Raw genomic sequence first — 26,009 nt, 5'->3', positions numbered from 1 at the left:
AAACCCTAAGCTAAAAATAAAACCCACCCAAAAAACCCTTTAAAAAACACTAACCTCCGAAGATCCACTTACAGTTTTCGAAGTCCGGACATCTATCCTCATCCAGCCGGCGAAGTGCTCATCCAAGCAGGCAGAAGTCCTCTTCGAAGCAGGCAGAAGTCCTCTTCGAAGCGAGCAGAAGTCTTCATCCAAGCGGGCAGAAGTCCTCATCGAAGCGGGTAGAAGTCTTCATCCAGACGGCATCTTCTATCTTCATCCATCCGGCGCGGAGCGGGTCCATTGTCAAGACATCCGGCGCTGAGCATCCTCTTCTCACGGTCTCTGCTGTAAACTGAAGTTCCTTTTTAAGTGACGTAATTCAAGATGGCATCCCTTACATTCCGATTGAGCTTTAATCCTATTGGCTGATCCAATCAGCCAATAGGATTGAGCTTGCATTCTATTGGCTATTCCAAGCAATAGAATGCAAGCTCAATCCTATTGGCTGATTGGATCAGCCAATAGGATTTTTTCCCCTTTAATTCCTATTGGCTGATAGAATTCTATCAGCCAATTGGAATTTAAGGGACGCCATCTTGGATGAGGTGACTTAAAGGGGAACTTCAGTTTACAGCAGCGACCGTATGAAGAGGATGCTCCGCTTCGGATGTCTTGAAGATGGACCCGCTCCGTGCCGTCTGGATGAAGACTTCTGCCCACTTTTGATGAGGACTTCTGCCTGCTTGGATGATTTCTGCCCAGACTTCGAAAACTGTAAGTGGATCTTCGGGTGTTAGTGTTAGGGTTTTTTTTAAGAGTTTTTTGGGTGGGTTTTATTTTTAGCTTAGGGTTTGGGCACTTTGTAAAAGAGCTGATTGCCCTTTTCAGGGCATGGCAAAAGAGTTAAATGCCCTTTTAAGGGCAATGCCCATCCAAATGCCCTTTTCAGGGCAATGGTTAGCTTAGGTTTATTTAGATAAAATTTTATTTGGGGGGTTTGGTTGTGTGGGTGGTTTTTACGGTTGGGGGATGTTTGTATTTTTAATTGCTATGTAAAAGAGCTGTTATCTTTGGGGCAATTCCCTGCAAAAGGCCCTTTTAAGGGCAATTGGCAGTTTAGTGTAGGCTAGGGTTTTTTTTATTTTAGGGGGGGCTTTTTAATTTTGATAGGGCTATTAGATTAGGAGTAATTCGTTTTTATTTTTGATAATTTCATTTTGTGTAATTTAGTATTTATTTTTTTGCAATTTAGTACATAGTATTTTATTTATTTAATTTATTTTATTTTATTGTAATGTTAGGTTTTATTGTAAGGCAGGTTAGGTTTTATTTTACAGGTAACTTTGTATTTATTTTAACTAGGTAGCTAGTAAATAGTTAATAGGTAATTACTAACTAGTCTATCTAGTTAAAATAAATACAAACTTACCTGTAAAATAAAAATAAAACCTAAGCTAGCTACAATGTAACTATTAGTTATATAGCGGCAGTGTGGGCGGACGGCAGATTAGGGGTTAATAATATTTAAATAGTGTTTGCGGGAGGCGGTGGTTTACAGGTTAATACGTTTATTATAGTTGTGACGATGTCGGGGAGCCGTTTATTATAGTGGCGATGATGTCGGGGAGCGGCGGAATAGGGGTTAATACATTTTTAAGTGGCTGCGATGTCCAGAGCAGCAGATTAGGGGTTAATACATTTATTATAGTGTTTGCGATGCAGGAGGGCCTCGGTTTAGGGGTTAATAGGTAGTTTATGGGTGTTTAGTGTACTTTTTAACACTTTAGTTATGTGTTTTATGCTACAGCTTTGTAACGTAAAACTCATAACTACTGACTTTAGATGGCGGTACGGATCTTGTGGTTTTAGGATTTAACGCTCACTTTTTGGCCTCCCAGGCAAACTCGTAATACCGGCGCTATGGAAATCCCACTGAAAAAGGACTTTTTTTAAAGTGCGGTACTGACGTTGCGTGACGGCCAAAAAGGTGTGCGGTACACCTATACCTACAAGACTTGTAATAGCAGCGTTAGGGAAAAAGCAGCGTTATGGGCCATAACAATGTTATTTGAGTCAAAACGCAAAACTCGTAATCTAGCTAATAGTTAATAGGAGAACTCCCAAAAGCTATAAATAACAAATATTTCCTTAACAAAGAACATAAAAAATGTTAAAACTTAATAATAAGGAACATTTTGAACAAACTGTCTGATACAGGATCTTTAAAACAAAGAAACCTTCATCTGTATAATAAACTTAAGTATGCTGTCGGTCAGAACAAAATTTATTACATTTTAACAATTTTGAAAGGACCTCGTAAGTTTACTTTAAGGTATAATAGCAGTCATAACCTATATGATATAAACAACAAGATGTAATGTTTGCAGATGAAATCAAGTACAAGAACTGAATATGTAAAAAACAGTAAATGTCATTGTACATGTAGAAACAGTTTTTCATAAAACATAATAAATAAATGCTACATAATTGAACTGAAGAAATAACAACAGCTTAATAACGAAAAGAACACACTTAGCTTTGTAGCATTGTGTTCCAGGGCATCATAGTTTCTACAGTAACATCAGAGTCAGGATCAGAATGAGACATCTCGCAAAATGCAACAGAAAAAGAAAAATAACATTTAGGCAAAATATTCAATTTCCATAAGGTAACAGTTTCAGTAAAGAAAAACAAAAGCAGGCATAATAGCTTTCAAAAAAAACTATGAAAACAGCGAGCAAAAGAGGGACAGGGGTAAAATGACTAAAGAAATTTGCGCCAAGAATGAAGCATAACGCAAAATGAATTAAAAAAAATTTGGGGGCAAAACTATCACCAGGAAATGACACAATTTGCGTCCTAACAAACAACTAGCGTCAGCAAAGACGCCGGAAATTGAGGAAACTTGTGCCATCAATGGCGCAACTTCGCACCAAAACATTTTGCGCCAATAGAAAACAGCATTTTGCACCCTCACGAGCTTAGATTTGCCCGCAAAAAAAGAGAGTCAAATTGAAAAAGACTGAACCCCAGATAAGAAAAAAGTTTAAATAAACTTCCCAAACATGATTCCTATACTGAAACTGTTTAGACTGCAACATAGAAATAGAAGTAGACCTGACTCATGGCAAATATAAGTAAATACATATATTTAAAACTTTATATTAAACCATAAAGCGCCAAACCATAGCTGAGCCCATCCACATACAGCAGATAGCCAAACCAGTACTGAAAAAGTATCAGTAGAGGTAATGGAATATAAGAGTATATCGTCAATCTGAAAAGGGAGGTAGGAGATGAATCTCTATGACTGATAACAGAGAACCTTTGAAAAGATTTCCTGTGAGGGAAACCATAAAAATCAATAGGCGATACTCTCTTCACATCCCTCTGACAAACACTGTACTCTAAGAGGAAATGGGCTTCAAAATGCTGAGAAGCGCATATCACAGAAGAAAATCAAGCACAAACTTACTTCACCCCCTCCATAGGGAGGCAAAGTTTGTAAAACTGAATTGTGGGTGTGGTGAGGGGTGTATTTATAGGCATTTGAGGTTTGGGAAACTTTGCTCCTCCTGGTAGGATTGTATATCACATACGTCACTAGCTCATGGACTCTTGCCAATTACAAGAACTGACAGCTAAGAAACTCTTGTAGCTGACAAAATTGCTAACAAAAACAAAACCTTCCAAGATAACTGCTTGATATCCACAGAATGTATCGGTTCAAAATGGGGATGTTGTAAAACCATAAGAAACAGGTTAGACTCCAAGGAGGAGTAACCAGTCTTATTCTTTTCCTTCCTTGCCAAATAGTGCTTGCTACAATGCAAGTTTCCCCAGAAAGCTGTGTACCAATATTAATGACGTATGGTAAATAGCGCAATACTATCGCACAATTTCCCCCCACAAAATTTGGTAGATGATATTATAATATATACTAAATATGCTGTAGTTCTCCTGTATAGGGTCTTTCCCCATCCTGAGTTACCACAAAAGATGCGATAATGGCGCAGTGACTGAAGCATTGCGTCCACTGCCTGACTGCTCGTTGTAGAATAAGGCGGTGAGGAAAGTGCTGAGCGCTCTCCTGTGGCAGGAAAAAAGTGTAACTCCTTCCTCGCCACAGGAGACTGAGAGCAAACTGATCCTGCTGCAGCCGAAGGAAAACAACACCACTTCCTCAGTGGCCTGAGAGAAACGGTTAGCTCCATAGCACTGAGGAACTGCCAAAGCCCCATAAAGGTTTAAAGGACAATATGCAGTGTGCAATAAACACTTATTGTCACAGTAGTAAAATACTCACTGACATCCACAATATACAATATGCAGTAACATCTCTATACACCCAATTACTGAGACTTAGCGTGACCTGTAAATGGGCATAGTACTTACTAAGCACTACAAGCCCCATATACATAACTGGTGGGATAACACAGACCCGGGTACTTACCCACAAATAAATCCCACTCCACTGCTCAGAACACGGTAAAGAGTGAGTATGCATCCTGAGCTGTAACTTACAGTAAGGGATTAGGTACTGGAAAAATACATATACCTGGCCATACAGGAGGCAGCTTAGGAACTACCTAGTGGATTCCCAGTATTGTAGCAAGCAAATACTCTATAGAAGAGATTGATAATGCTTTAGCAGTATCCTGCTGACCCTCCCTTCTAAACATCTTCAAAATGTAGAACACCTCTCATCCTTGCATGGGAGTAGGAGGGATACTTGAAAGCTTTGGTGTAAGGTGTTTTTGCCTCCTCCTGGTAGTCAGGTCAAGTAATTCCCAAGAGTAAGGACTCATGGACTCTCAGTACGATTAGAAATACTGTCAAGATTTAAGGTCATTTTATTTTTAAATATGGTCTGCCTGAGAGCACTTTACACATGCTCAGTCTGCTCCTGTAAGAGATTTCTAACTTCTCGCATTCAGTCTCCATTAGGACTACTAAGCACAAAGGTCCTTAAAAACAAAAAAAGGGCTCTTAACCTCCCTTTGAATGACAGAACAGGAGGGCAAGGTTACACATTCAGCATGGATGTCATGTGAAAACCCACAAGGTCTGCTCTGCACACAGACCCTCCCTTCTTCATTTTGCATTTATTTTGCCTTGTCCCCCTCCTAGTTAGCTTGTCAGCTCACTTGCTTTACTTTGCATAACCCAGCAGCCCCCTCATGGGGCAAGTTATCAGAAAGTAATCTGGAGCAGTGTGTCACAGAAAAACAAGGAGACAGCTGTGCAGAACAAATAAGCTCAGGCATACTTCTCCTCACAAGCGGCTAGATTACGAGTTTTGCGGTATGAGTGAAAAAGCAGCGTTAAGGCTCATAACGCTGCTTTTTCACTCCCACTGCTATTACGAGTCTTGGAAGTTTAGGGGCACAGCACACTTTTTTGGCCTACCGCAAATTAACTTACGCAATTTGCGTAAAGTCTTTTTTCAATGGGACTTCCATAGCGTCGGTATTACAAGCTTTTTCTGGGAAGCCAAAAAGTGAGCGGTACAGCCTATCCCGCAAGATTCGTAATGCAATCTAAAGTCAGTAGTTATGAGTTTTACGCTACAAAGCTGTAGCATAAAACTCATAACTAAAGTGCTAAAAAGTACACTAACACCCATAAACTACCTATTAACCCCTAAACCAAGGCCCTCCCGCATTGCAAACACTAAAATAAAATGATTAACCCCTAATCTGCCGCTCCCGACATCGCCGCCACTATAATAAACATATTAACCCCTAAACCGCCACACTCCCGCCTCGCAAACATTAGTTAAATATTATTAACCCCTAATCTGCCGCCCCTAACATCGCCGTCACCTACCTACATTTATTAACCCCTAATGTGCCGCCCCAATGTTGCCGCCACTATACTAAATTAATTAACCCCTAAACCTGTCTAACCCTAACACCCTCTAACTTAAATATAATTAAAATAAATCTAAATAAAAATTCCTATCATTACCTAAATTATTCCTATTTAAAACTAAATACTTACCTGTAAAATAAACCCTAAACTAGCTACAATATAACTAATAGTTACATTGTAGCTAGCTTAGGTTTTATTTTTATTTCACAGGCAAGTTTGTATTTATTTTAACTAGGTAGAATAGTTACTAAATAGTTATTAACTATTTACTAACTACCTAGCTAAAATAAATACAAATTTACCTGTAAAATAAAACCTAACCTGTCTTACACTAACACGTAACATTACACTACAATTAAATTAATTAAATACAATTACCTAAATTACAAAAAAAACACTAAATTACACAAAATAAAAAAGAAATAATCAGATATTTAAACTAATTACACCTAATCGATCAAAATAAAAAAGCCCCCCCCCCAAAAAAAAAACTAGCCTAAACTAAACTACCAATAGCCCTTAAAAGGGCTTTTTGCGGGGCATTGCCCCAAAGAAATCAGCTCTTTTACCTGTAAAAAAAAAAAAATACAAACAACCCCCCAACAGCAAAACCCACCACCCACACAACCAACCCCCCAAATAAAATCCTAACAATAAAAACGTAAGCTCCCCATTGTCCTGAAAAGGGCATTTGTATGGACATTGCCCTTAAAAGGGCATTTAGCTCTTTTTCAGCCCAAAAGCCCTAATCTAAAAATAAAACCCACCTAAAAAACCCTTAAAAAAACCTAACAGTAATCCCCGAAGATCCACTTACAGTTTTGAAGACCAGACATCCATCCTCAACGAAGCGGGGAGAAGTCTTCATCCAAGTGGCAAGAAGTCCTCAACGAAGCCGGGAGAAGTCTTCTTTCTTCATCCATCCAGTGCGGAGCGGCTCCATCTTCAAGACATCCGGCGCAGAGCATCCTCTTCTTCCGACGAATAACGACAAATGAAGGTTCCTTTAAATGACGTCATCCAAGATGGCGTCCCTTGAATTCTGATTGGCTGATAGAATTCTATCAGCCAATAGGAATTAAAGGTGAAACAAATCCTATCCTTTTTTATCTGATGAAACAACCCTTGGAGGTTGAGAAACGCGTCATAAGTAAAAGTCATTTTTATTTGAAGTTGTCTGTGTTGTGGTTTATCAATACCAACTGAACAACACACAAAAGATTACACCTTTGCAGCACCTGAAGTCCAGACAACAGGAGACATACACAAAGTTGCAACCAGGACAAGTGCCTTTGGAGCTTGGCTTCCACAGTGTACTAGCCACTGTCAAGTGCTAGCCTGCTCTTTTGCACTGGTCACAGCACAGTGCCACACTATTTGGTAAGCATAATACTTACTTTTATCTGTACCTGCATTCCAGACGGTATCACGCTATTGTGGCGCCCTCTCTCTACTCTTTTTTACACCTTTAATTCTGTTTGGCTGATTCTATCAGCCAATCGGAATTCAAGGGATGCCATCTTGGATGACATAATTTAAAGGAACCTTCATTCGTTGTTAGTCATCGGAAGGAGAGGATGCTCCATGCCGGATGTCTTGAAGATGGAGCCACTCCGCGCCGGATGGATGAAGATAGAAGATGCCGTCTGGATGAAGACTTCTGCCCGTCTGGAGGACCACTTCTGTTTTTTTAAGGGTTTTTGGGTGGGTTTTATTTTTAGATTAGGGCTTTTGGGTTGAAAAAGAGCTAAATGCCCTTTTAAGGGCAATGCCTATACAAATGCCCTTTTCAGGGCAATGGGGAACTTAGGGTTTTTTTTAGTTAGGATTTTATTTGGGGGGGTTGGTTGTGTGGGTGGTGGGTTTTACTGTTGGGGGGTTGTTTGTATTTATTTTTTTTACAGGTAAAAGAGCTGATTTCTTTGGGGCAATGCCCCGCAAAAGGCCCTTTTAAGGGCTATTGGTAGTTTAGTTTAGGCTAGGGTTTTTGTTTTTATTTTGGGGGGCTTTTTTATTTTGATAGGGCTATTAGATTAGGTGTAATTAGCTTAAATATCTGATAATTTCTTTTTTTATTTTGTGTAATTTAGTGTTTTGTTTTGTTTTTAATTTAGGTAATTGTATTTAATTTATTTAATTGTAGTGTAATTTTAGGTGTTAGTGTAAGACAGGTTATGTTTTATTTTACAGGTAAATTTGTATTTATTTTAGCTAGGTAGTTAGTAAATAGTTAATAACTATTTAGTAATTATTCTACCTAGTTAAAATAAATACAAACTTGCCTGTAAAATAAAAATAAAACCTAAGCTAGATACAATGTAACTATTTAATAAGTATTTAGTTTTAAATAGGAATAATTTAGGTAATGATAGGAATTTTTAGTTAGATTTATTTTAATTATATTTAAGTTAGGGGGTGTTAGGGTTAGGCTTAGGTTTAGGGGTTAATAATAGTATAGTTGCTGCGACATTGGGGGCAGTAGATTGGGGGTTAATAAATGTAGTTAGGTGGCGGCGATGTTACGGGCGACAGATTAGGGGTTAATAATATTTAACTAGTGTTTGCGAGGCGGGAGTGCGTCGGTTTAGGGGTTAATATGTTTATTATAGTGGCTGCGATGTCCGGAGAGGCAGATTAGGGGTTAATAAGTATAATGTAGGTGTCGACAATGTCGGGGATGGCAGATTAGGGGTTAAAAAGTGTAAGATTAGGGGTGTTTAGACTCGGGGTTCATGTTAGGGTGTTAGGTGTAAACATAAAAAAATTTCCCTATAGGAATCAATGGGGCTGCGTTACTGAACTTAACGCTGCTTTTTTGCAGGTGTTAGACTTTTTTTCAGCTGGCTCTCACCATTGATGTCTATGGGGAAATCGTGCACAAGCACGTAAAACCAACTCATCGCAGCTTTCAGCAGCGCAGGTATTGGAGCGCGGTATGGAGCTCAATTTTGCTCTACACCCACTTTTTGCCTGATAACGTCGGGTTTATGAAAACCTATAATACCAGCGCTGTAGGAAAGTGAGCGGTGACAATAACGTGCAAGTTATTACCGCACCCCTCATACCGCAAAACTCGTAATCTATCTGAAGGTAAAGGGTAGATATTGTTCCCGGAACAGCCAAGCCACTATTTTTATGGAGTTACACACATCGCAAGCATTATTTATACACACATTGCAAGCATTATTTATACACACATCGCAAGCATTATTTATACACACATCGCAAGCATTATTTATACACACATCACAAGCATTATTTATACACACATTGCAAGCATTATTTATACACACATCACAAGCATTATTTATACACACATTGCAAGCATTATTTATACACACATCGCAAGCATTATTTATACACACATCGCAAGCATTATTTATACACACATCCCAAGCATTATTTATACACACATTGCAAGCATTATTTATACACACATCACAAGCATTATTTATACACACATCGCAAGCATTATTTATACACCCATTGCAAGCATTATTTATACACACATTGCAAGCATTATTTATACACACATCGCAAGCATTATTTATACACACATCGCAAGCATTATTTATACACACATCGCAAGCATTATTTATACACACATCGCAAGCATTATTTATACACACATCGCAAGCATTATTTATACACACATTGCAAGCATTATTTATACACCCATTGCAAGCATTATTTATACACACATTGCAAGCATTATTTATACACACATCGCAAGCATTATTTATATACACATTGCAAGTATTATTTATACACACATCGCAAGCATTATTTATACACACATCGCAAGCATTATTTATACACACATTGCAAGCATTATTTATACACACATTGCAAGCATTATTTATACACACATTGCAAGTATTATTTATTTGAATCATAGCTATAAACTTATTGCTTTAAATCTCATGCTTCACCCCCTCTGTAGAATGTATTGCTATTGTCTCTCCCTGGCAGCTTTTTATGCTGTTTGCAGTGCAGATTATATATATGCATGTATAAAGGTTGCATCATCACAGGATGGTTTGTTCATATCCTTTCTTTTCTAAGCACCTTGCTATATACTTTAATTTTAAGTCATGAAAAGAGACTTCCTCAAGCTTGTGTCTGTAGTTATGTTGTAACTTTGTGAATAAAGTTTCCCTGGTGTGCAGAAGGGTGGCAACTTGCCTTGGCAACATAATAAACATAGCAACACAGTTCCAGCTTTTCAAAGAAATAGTGTTTGTTTTTTTAAGACACTTGCGGCTAGATTTAGAGTTCTGCGGCCAAAGGGGTGCGTTAGCTACGCATGCTTTTTTTCTCCCGCACCTTTTAAATACCGCTGGTATTTAGAGTTCACAGAAGGGCTGTGTTAGGCTCCAAAAAAGGGAGCGTAGATCATATTTAACGCCACTGCAATTCTCGATACCAGTGGTGCTTACGGACGTGGACAGCTTCAAAAACGTGCTCGTGCACGATTCCCCCATAGAAAACAATGGGGCCGTTTGAGCTGAAAAAAAACCTAACACCTGCAAAAAAGCAGCGTTCAGCTCCTAACGCAGCCCCATTAATTCCTATGGGGAAACACTTCCTACGTCTGCACCTAACACCCTAACATGTACCCTAAGTCTAAACACCCCTAGCCTTACAATTATTAACCCCTAATCTGCCGACCCCGCTATCGCTGACCCCTGCATATTATTATTAACCCCTAATCTGCCGCTTCGTACACCACCGCAAGCTACATTATAGCTATGTACCCCTAATCTGCTGCCCCTAACACCGCCGACCCCTATATTATATTTATTAACCCCTAATCTGCCGCCCCCAACGTCGCCTCCACCTACCTACACTTATTAACCCCTAATCTGCCGACCGGATCGCACCACTACTATAATAAATGTATTAACCCCTAAAGCTAAGTCTAACCCTAACACTAACACCCCCCTAAGTTAAATATAATTTAAATCTAACGAAATAAATTATTTCTTATTAAATAAATTAATCCTATTTAAAGCTAAATACTTACCTGTAAAATAAACCCTAATATAGCTACAATATAAATATAATTATATTGTAGCTATTTTAGGATTAATATTTATTTTACAGGTATTTTGTATTTATTTTAACCAGGTACAATAGCTATTAAATAGTTAATAACTATTTAATAGTTACCTAGTTAAAATAATTACAAAATTACCTGTAAAATAAATCCTAACCTAAGTTACAATTAAACCTAACACTACACTATCAATAAATTAATTAAATAAAATACCTACAATTATCTACAATTAAACCTAACACTACACTATCAATAAATTAATTACATAAAATACCTACAATTAAATACAATGAAATAAACTAACTAAAGTACAAAAAATAAAAAAGAACTAAGTTACAAAAAATAAAAAAATATTTACAAACATTAGAAAAATATTACAACAATTTTAAACTAATTACACCTACTCTAAGCCCCCTAATAAAATAGCAAAGAATTCAGCTCTTTTGCCTGTAAAAGAAAAATACAACCCCCCAACATTAAAACCCACCACCCACATACCCCTAATCTAACCCAAACCCCCCTTAAATAAACCTAACACTACCCCCCTGAAGATCATCCTATCTTGTCTTCACCACACCGGGTATCACACCGATCCGTCCTGGCTCCAAAGTCTTCATCCAAGCCCAAGCAGGGGCTGGCGATCCATAATCCGGCTGAAGTCTTCTATCAAGCGTCGACTGAAGAGGTCCAGAAGAGGCTCCAAAGTCTTCATCCTATCCGGGAAGAAGAGGAGATCCGGACCGGCAACCATCTTGATCCAAGCGGCATCTTCTATCTTTATCCGATGAACGGCTCCATCCTGAAGACCTCCAGCGCAGATCTATCCTCTTCTTCCGACGTCCAACTGAAGAATGAAGGTTCCTTTAAGTCACGTCATCCAAGATGGCTTCCCTCGAATTCGGATTGGCTGATAGGATTCTATCAGCCAATCGGAATTAAGGTAGGAAAAATCTGATTGGCTGATTGAATCAGCCAATCAGATTCAAGTTCAATCCGATTGGCTGATCCAATCAGCCAATCAGATTGAGCTTGCATTCTATTGGCTGTTCCGATCAGCCAATAGAATGTGAGCACAATCTGATTGGCTGATCCAATCAGCCAATCGGATTGAACTTGAATCTGATTGGCTGATTCCAGCAGCCAATCAGAATTTTCCTACCTTAATTCCGATTGGCTGATAGAATCCTATCAGCCAATCGGAATTCGAGGGACGCCATCTTGGTTGACATCCCTTAAAGGAACCTTCATTCTTCAGTTGGATGTCGGAAGAAGAGGATAGATCCGCGCTGGAGGTCTTCAGGATGGAGCCGTTCATCAGATGAAGATAGAAGATGCCGCTTGGATCAAGATGGTTGCCGGTCCGGATCTCCTCTTCTTCCCGGATAGGATGAAGACTTTGGAGCCTCTTCTGGACCTCTTCAGCCGACGCTTGATAGAAGACTTCAGCCGGATTATGGATCGCCAGCCCCTGCTTGGGCTTGGATGAAGACTTCGGAGAGGGACGGATCGGTGTGATACCCGGTGTGGTGAAGACAAGGTAGGATGATCTTCAGGGGGGTAGTGTTAGGTTTATTTAAGGGGGGTTTGGGTTATATTAGGGGTATATTGTTGGTGGGTTTTAATGTTGGGGGGGGTTGTATTTTTCTTTTACAGGCAAAAGAGCTGAATTCTTTGGGGCATGCCCCACAAAGGGCCCTTTTAAGGGCTGGTAAGGTAAAAGAGCTTTGAACTTTTTTAATTTAGAATAGGGTAGGGCATTTTTTTATTTTGGGGGGCTTTGTTATTTTATTAGGGGGGCTTAGAGTAGGTGTAATTAGTTTAAAATAGTTGTAATATTTTTCTAATGTTTGTAAATATTTTTTTATTTTTTGTAACTTAGTTCTTTTTTATTTTTTGTACTTTAGTTAGTTTATTTAAATGTATTTATTTGTAGGTATTGTATTTAATTAATTTATTGATAGTGTAGTGTTAGGTTTAATTGTAGGTAATTGTAGGTATTTTATTTAATTTATTTATTGATAGTGTAGTGTTAGGTTTAATTGTAACTTAGGTTAGGATTTATTTTACAGGTAATATTGTAAATATTTTAACTAGGTAACTATTAAATAGTTATTAACTATTTAATAGCTATTGTACCTGGTTAAAATAATTACAAATTTGCCTGTAAAATAAATATAAATCCTAAAATAGCTACAATATAATTATAATTTATATTGTAGCTATATTAGGGTTTATTTTACAGGTAAGTATTTAGCTTTAAATAGGAATAATTTATTTAATAATAGTTAATTTTTTCGTTAGATTTAAATTATATTTAAGTTAGGGGGCTGTTAGGGTTAGGGTTAGAATTAGCTTTAGGGGTTAAAAAATTTATTATAGTAGCGGTGAGCTCCAGTCGGCAGATTAGGGGTTAATGAAGTTAGGTGTCGGCGATGTTAGGAAGGGCAGAATAGGGGTTAATACTATTTATTATAGGGTTATTGAGGCGGGAGTGAGGCGGATTAGGGGTTAATAACTTTATTATAATAGCGGCACGGTCCGGTCGGCAGATTAGGGGTTAATAAGTGTAGGCAGGTGGAGGCGACGTTGAGGGGGGCAGATTAGGGGTTAATAAATATAATATAGGGGTCGGTGGTGTTAGGGGCAGCAGATTAGGGGTTCATAGGGATAACGTAGGTGGCAGCGGCGTGCGGTTGGCAGATTAGGGGTTAAAAAAATTTAATAGAGTGGCGGCGATGTGGTGGGACCTCGGTTTAGGGGTACATAGGTAGTTTATGTTTGTTAGTGTACTTTAGAGCACAGTAGTTAAGAGCTTTATAAACCGGCGTTAGCCCAGAAAGCTCTTAACTACTGACTTTTTTCTACGGCTGGAGTTTTGTCGTTAGATTTCTAACGCTCACTTCAGCCACGACTCTAAATACCGGCGTTAGAAAGATCCAATTGCTTGTATATATTTATGTTTAACCCATGTGTTATGTGCAAGCAATATGGCGATAGTAAAATGATCTATGCCTGTAAATCCCACAAAAAATGGTTAAATACATAGTTAAAGGGACATTAAACTACCATCTGAGGTGCAGTTCTTTATTCAAATGGGGGGGTCTAGCACCCCACCATACACAAAATTTACCAGCCTCCACTGCATTGGACAAAAAGCAGGCAACATGAATCTTTCCAATTTATTTCTACTATAAAGGGTACTTTTCTCTTGGCATTCTTTGTTGAAGCATAATCTTTTCTAATTACAGCATATCTAGGTAGGCTAATAAGTGTGCACATACTCTATATGTATAACACTGCTATAAACATTGTTGCAAACACTGCTCCCATATAGTGCTCATGATGTGCTTACTCCTGAGCCTACTTTAGAATGCTGTTATAGAAAGGAGCCACGTGTAAACAAAGGTTACCAAGAAAACAAAGTCAATTTGATAATAGAAGTACACTGGAAAGGTTTTTTATCTGAATCATGAAACTTTCATTTTGGTTTTCATGTCCCTTTTAAACAGAGGAACCACATTTGTGCTTGGCTTTATGGTACTACCTTAGCTTTAATCAGGGTTAATTTTAAGGTTAACATCACTTCAAGACATAGTTTTTATTTAGTCTCAGGCAATGATTAAAGTATTGCTCATTGGGTTTACAGTCTACTACCACAGGGTTTTCAAGGGGTGACTTTTTTATCCCATCCCAGGTGTCTAGAGCTACTGATTTACAAACATTTATCAGCATTTCAGAGTGTGGTTCCACTACCAGAAGAAAGAACCCCTTCATTTTGCATACACATTTGCCGTCTAGGAAATGTGAAAGAAATTGAATATTTTACAAGAGAGCAGCAAACAACCTAAATTCTAAAACAAAATAAATTGTTGCTAATAAAATGGAATAACACCTTACCTGTGTCCAGATGTATATTAACCCAGTGAATCAATTTCTGGATGTCGGTGAAGATTCCTGGTGATCCTCTATTCTCTGGAAGCTGAAAGATATTGTTCAACCATTTTCTTCCACACCCCATGCCCCAAGAGGTCACTCCAACAAGAACCCAGTTGCCATGTGACCTCTGGCATAAAAGTGGACCTCCTGAATCACCCTGAAGTAGAAGAGGCATAACGTGCATTTGTTCTAGCTGTCATCTAAAAGGAATCTCACAACAAAAACATAATTCGTATCTTAATCATACTTGATTTTATTAATTTTTTTTTCTTATCAAGTATGGTAGTTTTTGTTTTGTTATTGAAAGAACTGTACTTGAAAGGCTGTTATGCACTGCTTTTGTTTACTTACTTGTAAAAAAAAAAAAATTAGATAGAAGAATTTTCTATTCTGACCTTACCAATGACTGCTAACAAGGTTTGACATAGTAGATCTGAAGACATGTTTTTTTAGGCTATATATCAGAGGGAAATAACATAATTTATGTAAGAACTTACCTGATAAATTCATTTCTTTCATATTAGCAAGAGTCCATGAGCTAGTGACGTATGGGATATACATTCCTACCAGGAGGGGCAAAGTTTCCCAAACCTTAAAATGCCTATAAATACACCCCTCACCACACCCACAATTCAGTTTAACGAATAGCCAAGAAGTGGGGTGATAAAAAAGTGCGAAAGCAAATAAAATAAGGAATTGGAATAATTGTGCTTTATACAAAAAAATCATAACCACCACAAAAAAGGGTGGGCCTCATGGACTCTTGCTAATATGAAAGAAATGAATTTTTCAGGTAAGTTCTTACATAAATTATGTTTTCTTTCATGTCATTAGCAAGAGTCCATGAGCTAGTGACGTATGGGATAATGACTACCCAAGATGTGGATCTTTCCACACAAGAGTCACTAGAGAGGGAGGGATAAAATAAAGACAGCCAATTCCTGCTGAAAATAATCCACACCCAAAATAAAGTTTAATAAAAAACATAAGCAGAAGATTCAGACTGAAACTGCTGCCTGAAATACTTTTCTATCAAAAACTGCTTCAGAAGAAGAAAATACATCAAAATGGTAGAATTTAGTAAAAATATGCAAAGAGGACCAAGTTGCAACTTTGCAAATGTGATCAACCGAAGCTTCATTCTTAAACGCCCAGGAAGTAGAAACTGACCTGGTAGAATGAGCTGTAATCCTCTGAGGCGGAGTTTTACCCGACTCAACATAGGCAAGATGAATTAAAGATTTCAACCAAGATGCCAAAGAAATGGCAGAAGCTTTCTGGCCTTTTCTAGAACCGGAAAAGATAACAAATAGACTAGAAGTCTTTCGGAAAGACTTAGTAGCTTCAACATAATATTTCAAAGCTCTAACAACATCCAAAGAATGCAATGATTTCTCCTTAGAATTCTTAGGATTAGGACATAATGAAGGAACCACAATTTCTCTACTAATGTTGTTGGAATTCACAACTTTAGGTAAAAATTCAAAAGAAGTTCGCAACACCGCCTCATCCTGATGAAAAATCAGAAAAGGAGACTCACAAGAAAGAGCAGATAAATCAGAAACTCTTCTGGCAGAAGAGATGGCCAAAAGGAACAAAACTTTTCCAAGAAAGTAATTTAATGACCAATGAATGCATAGGTTCAAAGGGAGGAGCTTGAAGAGCTCCCAGAACCAAATTCAAACTCCAAGGAGGAGAAATTGACTTAATGACAGGTTTTATACGAACCAAAGCTTGTATAAAACAATAAATATCAGGAAGAATAGCAATCTTTCTGTGAAAAAGAACAGAAAGAGCAGAGATTTGTCCTTTCAAGGAACTTGCAGACAAACCCTTATCTAAACCATCCTGAAGAAACTGTAAAATTCTCGGTATTCTAAAAGAATGCCAAGAAAAAAGATGAGAAAGACACCAAAAAATATAAGTCTTCCAGACTCTATAATATATCTCTCTAGATACAGAATTACGAGCCTGTAACATAGTATTAATCACAGAGTCAGAGAAACCTCTTTGACCAAGAATCAAGCGTTCAATCTCCATACCTTAAAATTTAAGGATTTGAGATCCTGATGGAAAAAAGGACCTTGCGACAGAAGGTCTGGTCTTAACGGAAGAGTCCACGGCTGGCAAGAGGCCATCCGGACAAGATCCGCATACCAAACCTGTAAGGCCATACCGGAGCTACCAGCAGAACAAACGAGCATTCCTTCAGAATCTTGGAGATTACTCTTGGAAGAAGAACTAGAGGCGGAAAGATATAGACAGGATGATACTTCCAAGGAAGTGATAATGCATCCACTGCCTCCGCCTAAGGATCCCGGGATCTGGACAGATATCTGGGAAGTTTCTTGTTTAGATGAGACGCCATCAGATCTATTTCTGGAAGTTCCCACATTTGAACAACCTGAAGAAATACCTCTGGGTGAAGAAACCATTCGCCAGGATGCAACGTTTGGCGACTGAGATAATCCGCTTCCCAATTGTCTACACCTGGGATATGAACCACAGAGATTAGACAGGAGCTGGAATCCGCCCAAACCAAAAAAATTTGAGATACTTCTTTCATAGCCAGAGGACTGTGAGTCGCTCCTTGATGATGTATGCCACAGTTGTGACATTGTCTGTCTGAAAACAAATGAACGATTCTCTCTACAGAAGAGGCCAAAACTGAAGAGCTCTGAAAATTGCACGGAGTTCCAAAATATTTATCGGTAATCTCACCTCCTGAGATTCCCAAACTCCTTGTGCCGACAGAGATCCCCACACAGCTCCCCAACCTGTGAGACTTGTATCTGTTGAAATTACAGTCCAGGTCGGAAGCACAAAAGAAGCCCCCTGAATTAAACGATGGTGATCTGTCCACCACGTTAGAGAGTGTCGAACAATCGGTTTTAAAGATATAAATTGAAATATCTTTGTGTAATCCTTGCACCATTGATTCAGCATACAGAGCTGAAGAGGTCGCATGTGAAAAACAAGCAAAGGGGATTGCGTCCAATGCAGCAGTCATAAGACCTAGAATTTCCATGCATAAGGTTACCGAAGGGAATGATTGTGACTGAAGGTTTCGACAAGCTGAAAACAATTTAGACGTCTCTTGTCTGTTAAAGACAGAGTCATGGACACTGAATCTATCTGGAAACCCAGAAAGGTTACCCTTGACTGAGGAATCAATGAACTTTTTGGTAAATTGATCCTCCAACCATGATCTTGAAGAAACAACACAAGTCGAATCGCATGAGATTCTTTGAATGAGAAGACTGAGCAAATACCAAAATAATCGTCCAAATAAGGAAATACAAAAACCCTGTTCTCTGAATACAGAAAGAAGGGCACCGAGAATCTTTGAAAAAAATTCTTGGAACTGAGGCTAGGCCAAACAGTAGAGCCACAAAACTGGTAATGCTTGTCTAAAAAGAGAATCTCAAACACTAAAAGTGATCTGAATGAATCGGAATATGCAGATACACATCCTGCAAAACTATTGTAGACATAAAATGCCCTTGCTAAACAAAAGGCAGAATAGTCCTACAGTAACCATCTTGAATGTTGGTATACATAACGATTCAATATTGATAGATCCGGAACTGGTCTGAAGGAATTGACCTTCTTTGGTACAATGAAGAGATAAAATAAAACCCTAGCCCCTGTTCCAGAACTGGAACTGGCATAATTACTCCAGCCAACTCTAGATCTGAAACACATTTCAGAAATGCTGAGCCTTGCTGTGTTAACTGGGACACGGGAAGAAAAAAAATCTCTTAGCAGGAGGCCTTAACTGAAGCCAATTCTGTACCTTTCTGAAACAATGTTCTGAAACCAGAGATTGAGAACGGAATTGATCCAAACTCCTTTGAATAAAACGTAATCTGCCCCATACCAGCTGAACTGGAAAAAAGGGCCGCACCTTCATGGGTACTTAGGAGCTGACTATAGGATTCTATAAGGCTTGGATATATTCCAAACTGGAAATAGTTTCCAAACTGAAACCGCTCCTGAGGATGAAGGATCAGGCTTTTGTTCCTTATTATGAGAAAAAGAACGAAAAAATTAATATTACCCTGGAAAGAAAGGGAAAAACAAAGTTAACTTAGAAGACATATCAGCATTCCAAGTTAAATCCATAAAGCTTTTCTAGCTAAAATAGCTAGAGACATATACCTGACATCAACTCAAATGATATCAAAATATGGTATCACCAATAAAATTATTAGCATGTTATAGAATAAAAATAATGCTATAAAATTATGATCTGTTACTTGTTGCGCTAAAACTTCTAACCAAAAAGATGAAGCTGCAGCAACATCCGGTAAAAATATAGCAGGTCTAAGAAGATTACCTAAACATAAGTAAACTTTTCTTAGAAAGGATTCAATTTTCTTATCTAAAGGATCCTTAAATTTAGTACTATCTGCCGTAAGAATAGTAGTACATTTTAGCAGGAATAGAGACAGCCCCAAACCTTAGGGATTTTGTCCCAAAAAACTCTAATCTGTCAGATGGCACAGAATATAATTGCTTAAACGTTTAGAAGGAGTAAAAGAATTACCCAAATTATTCCATTCCCTGGAAATTACTTCAGAAAAAGCATCAGGGAGATTAAACACTTCTGGAATAAATACAGGAGATTTAAAAAACCCTATTTAAACGTTTAGATTTAGTATCAAGAGGACCAGAATCCTCTATATCTAAAGCAATTAATACGTCTTTAAATAAAGAACGAATAAATTCCATCTTGAACAAATAAAAAGATTTAACAGCATCAACCTCTGAGACAGAAACTTCTGAACCAGAAGAACCATTATCAGTATCAGAACGATGATGTTCATTTAAAAATTCATCTGAAAAAAAGAGAAGTTTTAAAAGACTTTTATGTAAACTAGAAGGAGAAATAACAGACATAGCCTTCTAAATGGATTTAAAAAATAAAATCTCTTATGTTTATCAGGAACACTCTGAAAATTAAATGTTGACGGAACAGCAACAGGTAATATAACAGTACTAAAGGAAATTTTATCTGCATTAATAAGTTTGTCATGACATGCAATACAAACAACAGCTGGAGAAACAGGTACCAAAAATTTATAGCAGATACACTTAGCTTGGTAGCTCCAGCCCCGGGCAGTGATTTTCCTCAAGTAACTTCTGACTCAGTTGCAACGTGGAACATCTTGCAATATGTAATAGAAAAAACAACATATAAAGCAAATTGATCAAAATCCTTAAATGACAGTTTCAGGAATGGGAAAAAAATGCCAGTGAACAAGCTTCTAGCAACCAGAAGCAATAAATAATGAGACTTAAATAATGTGGAGACAAAAGCGACGCCCATATTTTTTTAGCGCCAAACAAGACGCCCACATTATTTGGCGCCGAAATGCCTTTTGGCGCCAAAAATGACGCCACATCCGGAACGCCGACATTTTTGGCGCAAAATAACGTCAAAAAAATGACGCAACTTCCGGCGACACGTATGACGCCGGAAACAGAAAAGAATTTTTGCGCCAAAAAAATCAGCGCCAAGAATGACGCAATAAAATGAAGCATTTTCAGCCCCCGCGAGCCTAACAGCCCACAGGGAAAAAAGAGTCAAATTTTTGAAGGTAAGAAAAAATGATTAATTCAAATGCATTATCCCAAATATGAAACTGACTGTCTGAAAAATAAGGAAAGTTGAACATTCTGAGTCAAGGCAAATAAATGTTTGAATACATATATTTAGAACTTTATAAACAAAGTGCCCAACCATAGCTTTAGAGTGTCACAGAAAATAAGATTTACTTACCCCAGGACACTCATCTACATGTTTGTAGAAAGCCAAACCAGTACTGAAACGAGAATCAGCAGAGGTAATGGTATATATAAGAGTATATCGTCGATCTGAAAAGGGAGGTAAGAGATGAATCTCTACGACCGATAACAGAGAACCTATGAAATAGACCCCGTAGAAGGAGATCACTGCATTCAAAATAGGCAATACTCTCCTCACATCCCTCTGACATTCACTGCACGCTGAGAGGAAAACCGGGCTCCAACTTGCTGCGGAGCGCATATCAACGTAGAATCTAGCACAAACTTACTTCACCACCTCCATCGGAGGCAAAGTTTGTAAAACTGAATTGTGGGTGTGGTGAGGGGTGTATTTATAGGCATTTTAAGGTTTGGGAAACTTTGCCCCTCCTGGTAGGAATGTATATCCCATACGTCACTAGCTCATGGACTCTTGCTAATTACATGAAAGAAATAACTGATGAAAACTATTTGTATTTCAAATAGTACCCAGAAAGAATGTCCCCTATCCACTTAATTATACTTAATGGTGATGGAGATGCTAGAGGTATCTCATAAAGGAAATAATAAAATCATTAAGGTATTTGTAGAATCAGAACACCACAAAATCAACTTGTAGGTGACCTAATTATTTTCTTTTTGATATGGAGAGGTTGGTTAAAGTGCTTAAGGAGTTCAATCAAATATCTTTAAGTAACTTGCTAATTGAAAATTAGTAGCTCCTATGATCACTAACACCAGAATAAAAGAAAAGATTGTACTTTACCTGATCTGAGGAGTTTACATATCACCTGGAATTTAGATATTTAGATATTTTTTGTAGGTTAAGTATATACCTCTACTTATAATGATAGATGATTGACAGTTGATGGATGATTGTATTATGAGCCCCCAAAACATTGCACTTATACAGAAGAGATGTTGTAGCTTGTTATGTCAGCCACTTATGTCAGGCAGTAAGTTATACTGCACATACGTTTCATTAGGATATACGCTTTAATTAGGCTTCTCCTGTGGTCAGAATCTTTAAAGCAGAGAAAGGGAACCTTGGCCCTCCAGATGTTTCAGAACTACATTTCCCATGATGTTCAACTGGACTTCAGAGTTACTAAGCTTCATGGGTAATATAGTTCTGAAACATCAGATGTGCCAAGGTTCCCCATCCCTGCTTTAAAGGGATAGTCCATATCATTGCTGTAATGCAAAAAGAACTAAGCAGTGGGTTAAAGATAATAAAAACCATTGCAATATGTATTATTCAACATTTTAAATGAATTTTATCTTTTATTTATTTTCTTTTTTTTTAAACTTCATCTGTGCAGCGTCCACTACTTCCTGTCACAGACCTACAAGGATGCTGGGGTCTCTACAGGATGGCTTGTCTAGCGTTTGTCATAACTCTTCTAGAGTAGCTTGAGCTGGTTTACTATTGAGACAATTTGTTTTGCTCATGCTCAGAAGAGGCAGAATGCAACTTAAGTTCCAAAAATGTCCCCTCTATAATCTCCCTGATGGCAGTGGCTTATTTTGCAAGAAAACAAATTGCTGTTTTTTTACTCTATTTATTTTTTTCTTTTGTGTTTACTTTAACTTAACGTAATTGTTTTACTGTTAAGTGGCGTATATAGGTTTTGTACTTCCCCCGCACTCCCCAGGTTTTAGGACTCTTTGGCCATAATATTTTCGTGAGGGTGTAATATGAATTTTTTTTCATGGCATTTCCAAAGTAAATTTTCATGTTCAAGTGCCTGTGTGTGTATGTGAGTGTGCGTGTTGTGCGGTGTAATGTGCATGTAGTGAGACTCAAAAAGTGCTGCCCCCAAATTCTGCCACCCTAGGCAATGCCTTGTTTGTCTACGCCAAAATACAGCCCTGGGCCACTGTTTCATATTCCTTAAAAAGAAGTATATAGTTAATATATCTATAAGGAAAGAGGGCTAGAATTTATAAAACTACTCTACAAAAAGAAGTAAAAAACAAAAATTCATTTTTTTTTTCTGTTCATCATATTTAATCAATAATTATATAGTTTATATATGGGAATGACTATGATGATCATGTTTTAATGATAGAGCTAGAACAATATTATTGAGATTGATTGTTACAAAAGGAGGTGTAATTTAAAGCTAACTTTTAAATAAGTTTCAAGTATACTCTTAATACAAAAATTTACATCTGAATGTCTTTCTTTCAGTTGGAAAATGAATTTAAAAAGTTGTTACAGACAGAGCATGATTTCTAAACCAGTTCTAATTTTACATCTATAATCAAATTTTCTTGGTATCCTTTGTTGAAGAGTAAACCTCAAGAGCCTACTGGAATCTAGTTTACATTTATGGTGAGCTAATGACAAGAGGCTTTTATGTGGAGCCACCAATCACCAACTAGCTCCCAAAAGTATATTGCTGTTTAGTGAAATACAGGTAGCCCTCAGTTTACGCCGGGGTTAGGTTCCAGAAGGAATGGTTTATAATGTAAGTCAATGGGAAGTGAGGGAGATAGGTTCCAGGCCCCTCTCAAAATTGTCATAAGTAACACCTAATACATTATTTTAAAAGCTTTGAAATGAAGACTTTAAATGCTAGACAGCATTATAAACCTAATAAAATAATCACACAACACAGACTTCACTTGCATTTTTCTGCAAGCAGTTCTTTCTATGCATTCAAATCTGAACTGAGTTATAGACAGGACGATATTGTTCCTTTGGCATCTGCTCGATAGCTCAGGTCTGGTTAATTTCAGCTTGCTTGGCTTTGCTGCAACACAAGCGGACAGCTCCACCTACTGGCTATTTTAATAAATGCACTGCTTCTCAATGCTTTTCAATAGCAGTCACATGACTGGGAAAAAAGGTTGTTATTCTGAAACGGTGTAAATTGAACCGTTGTAAAACGAGGGCCACCTGTATAGCAATAGAAATGAGCCAATTTGATATTATAAATGCATTTGAATATTTGTTTGATTGCTGAATCATGATAGTTTAATTTTGGCTTTGCCAATTCTTTAATTTTTTATTTAATTCGAATTTTGGAGATACCAGAGTGGTTTTACAATTTGTACGGTTGTTTGGAATAAACCAAATTATAAAGAAGAGTAAAATCTGGTTGTGAATAGTAAGGAAGATATATATATACCTCCGAACTAGAGGGAAAGTATATATAGCTGATATTGAATAAGGCTAATCTGGATCAATGTCCACAATTCTTTTTAAACTAGATAAACTTCATAAAAAATGGGAATTTGATTTACAAGAGATAACATTTCTAGAACAGTGGTGCTCAATGCTTTGAACTAGTTAAGAGAGTAGTACATTGTGCCTAACTGTTGGATCTTTTACTGAATAAAGTAGATGGAATGTATTTAGTTGTTAGGCAGCTCTATTTGTAATGAGATCCCAAAAAATGAAGAGGATATAAAGGTGCATAAAAAGGGGTTTAATGGGCACCATGTAATCAGTGGCATGCAGGCAAGCTTTTTCAACTTGCTTTCAGGCAGCGGATCTGTTCGGCCACTTGCCCATAAGAATTTCTCTTAAGAATTTTAGAAGAAAGCTGTAAACACAGGAGTATTTGGAATTAAGCATACCTGGCATGCATCCTTCCCTCCCTCTGGAAAACCTGCACATAATATGGTATCAAAAACCATGTTTCCTTTCAAAGTTGCCATGACGTCTGTGCATTTCCTGGGTTTGATAATGGGCAACACAACCTCTTGCAGAGATCTGGGAAGAATCCCTTCTGAAATACAAACACATTATATTTTATAACACTTCATAATATAGCTTGTCCATAATGGGGTATTAAGGTTTGTGCTGCCCTTCCTTATCCCAACCCCTTTTGTGCATTCAAATCAGCATTCACATTTGTTAAACCCTGTTTTTCAAATGGTTATAACTCATGACTTAATGAATTTCATTAAAAATGTGTCTAGGCAATCATTAAAAATGGACAATCTAAAATAAATCCATTCTGTAAATAAATAAAAACAGAGAATTGCTCAACCTGGGAACGAACAGCAGCATAATAGCTATTTCTATGGGCAATTACCACCTAAGAAGCAGCCTCTTTTTGCTCAACATGTGTATTTCACAGAGAAGAACTTTCCTGTAGCACTTCAGTCTGATCCTGACTTAACAGTACAGTCCAGTCACGAAATACCAGGCAATCCCTGATGTACGTTTCAGCCTAATGTGGGCCTCATCAGTGAGGTGCAGCCATATCCCTATAGGCACATTGAGCAACGGGTGCACATCTGACTTCCCGCATCACCCTTAGGGAGAATTCCCTCAGGGTCATAATTTGCATAAATAAAAACATAGAAGCGCTGACCCTGGGAACGAACAGCAGCATAATAGCTTGTTCTATGGCTAGTTACCACCCAAGAAGCAGTCTATTTTTGCTCAACATGTGCCTTTCATAGGGAAGATCTTTCCTGTAGCATATCAGTCTGATCCTGACTTAACAGTGCAGTCCAGCCCCGAAAATACCAGGCAATCCCTCTCTGAACGAAACAGCAAAACCCCAGGCGTACGTTTCAGCCCAGTGTGGGCCTCGTCAGTGAGGTGCAGCCATATTCCTCTAGGCATACTGAGCAACGGGTGCACGCCTGGCTTCCCGCATCACCCTTAGGGAGACTTCCCTCAGGGTCATAATTTGCATAAATAAAAATAGAGAAGCGCTCAACCTGGGAACGTACAACAGCTTGTTCTATGGCTAGTTACCACCCAAGAAGCAGATATGCTAAAGGAAAGTTCTTCTCTGTGAAAGGCACATGTTGAGCAAAAAGAGGCTGCTCCTTGGGTGGTAACTAGCCCTAGAACAAGCTATTATGCTGATGCTCGTTCCCAGGTTTAGCACTTCTGTTTTTATTTAAATTTATTCTGTATTACAAAAGTTGTTAAGGTTTAAAATACATGTTGTGTTCCACATGGTCATACTAATCCTATAGCCAAAACTACCGCACTAATTTCCGGAAAATCTTGTCCATGATTCTTGAGCTATGAAGCCTTAAAAGGATAGTCTAGTCAAAATTAAACTTTCATAATTCAGATAGAGCATGCAATTTACTCAATATTATCAATTTTTCTTTGTACTCTTCGTATCTTTATTTGAAAAAGCAAGAATGTAAGCTCAGGAGCCAGCCCATTTTTTGTTCAGCACCTTAGTAGCGCTTGCTGATTGGTAGCTACATTTAAACACAAATCGGCAAGCGCTACCCAAGTGCTGAACCAAAAATGGGCCGGATCCTAAGCTTACATTCAAATAAAGATACCAAGAGAACAAAGAAAAATTGATAATAGGAGTAAATTAGAAAGTAGCTTAAAATCACATGCTCTATCTGAATCATAATAGTTTAATGTTGACTAGAC

At 37.9% G+C, this 26,009-nt stretch overlaps 1 protein-coding gene across 1 annotated transcript in view; it reads right to left on the bottom strand.

The window, feature by feature from the left end:
* Positions 1 to 26,009, bottom strand: part of LOC128636266 (ovochymase-2-like) — a 343,532-nt gene that overhangs the window by 272,192 nt on the left and 45,331 nt on the right. Inside the window, 3 exon segments of the mRNA XM_053689302.1 lie at positions 3,630 to 3,649; positions 14,803 to 15,005; positions 24,227 to 24,378. Coding sequence (XP_053545277.1) covers positions 3,630 to 3,649; positions 14,803 to 15,005; positions 24,227 to 24,378 — 375 coding nt within the window.

The sequence above is a fragment of the Bombina bombina genome, chromosome 7, assembly GCF_027579735.1.
Source record: "Bombina bombina isolate aBomBom1 chromosome 7, aBomBom1.pri, whole genome shotgun sequence".
NCBI classification, from domain to species: Eukaryota; Metazoa; Chordata; class Amphibia; order Anura; family Bombinatoridae; genus Bombina; species Bombina bombina.
Note: the sequence above shows the minus strand (reverse complement) of the source record. Positions and strands in the feature narration are given on the sequence as shown.